At 43.0% G+C, this 5,250-nt stretch overlaps 1 protein-coding gene across 1 annotated transcript; it reads left to right on the top strand.

Moving 5' to 3' along the window:
* The first annotated feature begins 1,229 nt into the window (after positions 1-1,229).
* SOWAHA (sosondowah ankyrin repeat domain family member A) lies at positions 1,230-3,474 on the top strand. The gene has a single exon (XM_069954690.1). It carries the CDS (start codon positions 1,342-1,344, stop codon positions 2,878-2,880), a length of 1,539 nt encoding a protein of 512 aa, XP_069810791.1. The 5' UTR covers positions 1,230-1,341; the 3' UTR covers positions 2,881-3,474.
* The last annotated feature ends 1,776 nt before the right edge of the window (positions 3,475-5,250 follow it).

Raw genomic sequence — 5,250 nt, 5'->3', positions numbered from 1 at the left:
AGCCAGAGATGCAAGCTGGAGTGCGGACAGGTAACGTATTATCGGTGGGTTAAGTGGAAAGGGGCTTTACATACTTGCAATGGAATGCTCACATATGTAAACCCATAGAAAATGACAGGACACAGTATCACAGTAGATTTTGCTGTGGAAGTCGCAGCATGAAATTTGCTGCAGATCCTGTATGTGTGAAACTGGCTTTTAAGGGGTTATCCAGTGAAAATCTTTTTCTTTCCAATCAACTGGTTTCAGAAAGTTATCTAGATTTGTAATTTACTTCTATTTAAAAAACTCAAGTCTTCCCATACTTATCAGCTGCTGTATGTCCTGGAGGAAATGTTTTCTTTTAATTCTGACACAGTGCTCTCTGCTGCCACCTCTGTCAGAAACAGGAACTGTCAAGAGTAGGAAAGGTTTTCTATGGAGATTTGCTGCTGCTCTGGACAGTCAGCAGAGAGCACTGTGTCAGACTGAAAAGAAAACACCAGCAGGACATACAGCAGCTGAAAAGTATGGGAAGACGAGATTTTTAAATGGAAGTAAATTACTAATCTATATAACTTTCTTACAACAGTTAATTTGAAAAAAAAAAAAAAAAAAAAAAAAAAAGATTTTCACTGGACAACCCCTTTAAACAAGTCATTTTCTGGTAACACACTAACTTTCATTGATCCAAGTGTTTGACAATACTCTGTGACATGAGAGATCCCAATGCAATGTGTGAAGGAGGAAGAAACTTAACTCCCAGAAGTCTGGGAAAGCTGGGTGAGAAACCCTATGAGATCTGTCACTGCAACTAGGGACCTGGAGGTTTATCCATTCAGCAGGAAATGCCCTTTAAATGGTCACTTATCTGTAACTGAACACCCAAATATTTACTCTATATAGAGAACAATAGGAGTAAAAGCCTTTAAGCTCATGCTGCCATTTGCCTATGTGCAGCAGCCTTATCAGGATATAGGGTGAAATACAAGCTTTCCCCACCTGGAGATACAATGTAGGTGACTACTACAATACATGGCTGAGCAGGATTAGTGTAATACGAGTGATGTGATCTACCTCTCCTGCTGCTTGTCTATAGGAGATCACACTGTGAGCTGAGGAGCCGCCATCCCACCTGTCAGCTGTCCAGGTGAGAGTGACAGCAGCAGCAGCAGCAGCTCAGGGCTGGAGCCTCCCCTCCCCCTCCCCCTTTATTGACTGATCAGTCAGGGCTGGGCGTAGCAGAGCTGATCACAAAGTTTCACCCCGGAAGCAACAGGTAAAGACCCAAGCAGACGAGATGTGACAGGGAAGAGCTGGGCTTCTCAGCACATAAGATCCCCCTGAGTGTGAAAGAGGAGAATGGCTGTAACCCAAGAAGTGGTGCTGAACTTTCTGCTGGAACAGGGAGGAAAGGTGAAGAACTCTGATCTGCTCAGGAGGTTTAAGCCTGTGGTGGAGTCTTCTGATCCTCAAGACAAGGCAAACAACAGGGAACTTTTTAAGAAGTTTGTTAATAACATAGCAGTGGTGAAAGATGAAGAGGGCACCAAGATGGTGGTGCTGAAGAAGAAGTATACCTATTTACTGGCAGAGAAGGTGACACCAGTGGTGGAGGAACAAGAGGAGATTGCCAGCTACAGCAAAGAAGAACAAACACAAGCTGAACCTGTGAGTAACAACCCTGAGGAGGGAGCTGCCATGTGTCAGGAGACAGAGGAGACCTTCCAGCAGGAGTCCAGACCAGAGGAGTTACAAGATACAGAGTCTGCTAGAACCATTCCTGAGACTATTGTATCTGAAGTAAGCACCTTACCTGAGGAGGAGACAGAAGATCATGATGAAGCTAAAAGGGAGTCTGTGTCTGACATTGTGTCTAGAATGGACAATGCTGGACCTGTCCCTTTTCCCAAAACATGGTCTGATGGCCAGTCTAAAGACCAGATGCAGAAGCCACACATGCTGCCCCTACGTTATGCCCCTTGGGAGGAAAAGCATGAGAGCCAAGACCCTCCACTGCAACTATCTGCCCTACCTAAAGTTATTCAGGAAGCTTCCAGCACTGCTTTACCAAAGTCTCCCAAGGTGTCCAGAAGGCAGCTTACTGACTCCGACTCCAAGTCTCCCCTCATCAAGAGGTCATCCAAAATGATAAAAGTAAGCGAGGAGACCAAGTATTCCGAGGTGGTGCCCCTGGAACAATCCGAGCATGACTGGTTGGTTCATTCCTCCAATGGCCGGTGGAATCATAAACTCCTTGGTCTTATTATGACTGACAGTGACCTGGCTGGTAAGCGAGACTTTATATCTGGATATACTGCATTGCACTGGGCAGCCAAGAGTGGCAACTCAGAGATGGTGAAATTATTATTTGACCAGAGTCATAGAAGTGGTAGTAACCTTAATGTGAACGTAAGGTCTTTTGGTGGCTATACACCGCTACATATAGCTGCTATACATGAATGTAAAGATGTCATCCTTATGCTAGCTACAATTTATAATGCAAACGTCCACATCCGAGATAACAGTGGCAGAAAGCCGTACCATTACTTAAGAAAAAGCGCCCCTGTGCAACTTAAGGTTATCTTGAAGGATCCGACTGTTTTAAATCAAGAACATGCAATCCCAATGAAAAGAAACTCAAAGGTTGCTTCTTCTATACTGGGAACCACCAGTGCCTTCCTTGGTGTACTTTCTGAAGACATTGCCTTTCATGACTTGGCAAAAGGCCTCAAAAAGCCTGGATCTTTTAATAAGTTCTTCACTGCACCCTCTGGGGTGAGAAAAAAGATGAAGGCAAGGGATAGCTACCCCTCCATCTCATCGCTTTGTGAAGAACCAGAGGAACATGAGGAAATTGTGGGAAAGCGCCGACCTGTTTCTGAGTTTTTCACCCACTAGCTGACTGAAGCCAGTAGCCGCCATCTTGCACTGATGCTGAATTAACAGCATGTGCTCCTTCTGCTGATTTGGGTGTTTGGGAGTTTGTCTATAATTAGTATGTGGGTTTTGTTAATGACACTTTTTTTGGTACAAGAATCATGACTGCTATGATGTCTTCACATCAAAAATGAAAACTTAGCAGAGCTGAGAATTCTTCCTCGTCACCTATACTCCTCATCTCATGTAGCTCATTCAGAAGCTACATGAGCAGTGTGGCTTAAACTATGGTACTGTTGCCTGTATTTTTGCATTGTGTCTTCTTTATATGTTATGATAATATAGGCAGCTTACTATGAAAAATACTAATGGCTGCTGTTATTTTGTTTACCCCTACAGTGAATTCAGGAAGCAACAAGCACTTATTTTAGTAGGAAGATTTGTTGTCACCATGTCACCTTTAGTTCCTGCTCACTTCCTTATATCTTCTGTGTGTGTGATCTGCTGTAGATTATCATGATTATTAGATTGTACATGATCATGTATGTCTGCCATTGCTGCTATACCTCCACAAACTGAATTTCTGGAACTCTAAATATAGTTTGTTTTTCACTTCTCAATCTCCTTTTTTTTATCTGTCGTATAGGAACATTAACATTATCCAGGCATGTATGTTGTTTTGCCCTAGGACAAGTAAACCCTATGTTCATTGCTAAGTCAGGTGGTTGCCTGTTCCAACAGGTAGTATTCCTAGTTGAAGCATAAGGGTAGTGATACATTGCAGAGATTTCTGTGACTTTCCCCATTCATTGAGGTGGTGTGTAGAAGTTCATGTGCTTGAAACTGGTTAAATGTATTTTCAGTTGCAGAAAGTTCTGCATCAAATCTGCTGTGTGTAATGGTGGGTTTACACAGAGATTTATCAGACAGATTATTGAAGCCAAAGCCAGGAACAGACTATAAACAGAGAACAGGCCATAAAGGAAAGAGTGAGATTCCTCCTTTTCAAATCTGTTCCTGGCTTTGGCTTCAATAATCTGTTAGATAATCTGTTTATTATACACTTAAAGGGACAATATGAGCAAAATTGTGCGGATATGGTGTGTGTGTGTGTGTGTGTGTGTGTGGGGGGGGGGGGGAATATCAAACATGGTGTAAAGTGAAACTGGCTCAGTTACCCCTAGCAACCAATCAGATTCCACGTTTCTTTTTTTTTTTTAAATGAAAGGTGGAATCTAATTGGTTTCTAGGGGCAACTGAGCCAGTTTCACTTTACACCATGTTTGATAAATCTCCCCCATGGTTCCACAGCATAGCTCGGCTCATGCTGGTTGCTTCAGGGAGTTGCACAGCAAATCTATGTTGTGCAGCAGGGAACCATATCAGCACATTTGTGCTGATTGTTTCCCTTTATGCGTGTTTCACATCTGGGTCTGAATAAGGAAGTATGTCCTCACTATTGCATCTGAATTTCTATACAGTATATACTGATGGATTGTGTTCTAGACAGGAAACTGACCTAGGCTTTGAAAAATGGATACATAAAAGATCAAATACAGATGTATTGTTGGATACATCTGTATGGATCAAATATAAATTGGTCTGTTTTTTTAATCCCTCTTCAAAGACTTTAAAAAGATTGTCCAGGCTTACAAAAACATGTCCACTTTCTTCTATAAACAGCACCCTTCCTGTCTTCAGTGTGGGTGTGGTTTTTCAGCTCTTTTCTATACAGGTGAAAGGAGCTTAATAGTAATACCGGTCACAACCTGAGGACAGGTGTGGTGCTGTTTTTGCAAGAAAGTAGCTGCAATTTTTCTGATCCTAGATAACCCCTTTAATTGGTGTCTTTTAAAGTGACTGTACCACCAGGCTGAAGCACTGAAGGCGGGCCGACCCACCCTTAGTGGGAGGAAACCCTAGCCCCTCAATGATAGGGTTCCATTGATTCTAATGGAACCCTGTCATGGAGGGGCTGGGGTTTCTTCCCACTAAGGGTGGGTCGGCCCGCCTCCAGTGCTTCTGCCTGGGCCTGGTGGTACAGTCACTTTAAGAAAAAACAAAAAATAACGCATGTGTTTAAAAAAAATCAGCAAATATTATATGCCCATCTAAATAGTTCTGAAGATTAACATTGGCTCTGTGTTACGGCCTGCAAAGTATGGATGAAATGTGGCAGCTCAAAATGGCTTTAGAGTTAGGTCTCCTGCACACTTTTGTGGCCATTTTTACAGTCAGGAAATACTGATACTGATTAGGATCGTGTACAATTAAAAGGCCAGCGTCAGCACCCAGAGGCACTTGCCTTGGTGGTGACGCCAGCATGGGCTGGCTTGCAGGGCATCTGGAATTCCAGACAGATGTGCATCCAAAGCTGTTCGGAATTCTGGA

This window comes from Dendropsophus ebraccatus, chromosome 1 (assembly GCF_027789765.1).
Source record: "Dendropsophus ebraccatus isolate aDenEbr1 chromosome 1, aDenEbr1.pat, whole genome shotgun sequence".
Lineage (NCBI taxonomy): Eukaryota > Metazoa > Chordata > Amphibia > Anura > Hylidae > Dendropsophus > Dendropsophus ebraccatus.
This window is presented reverse-complemented; position numbering and strand designations above follow the sequence as displayed.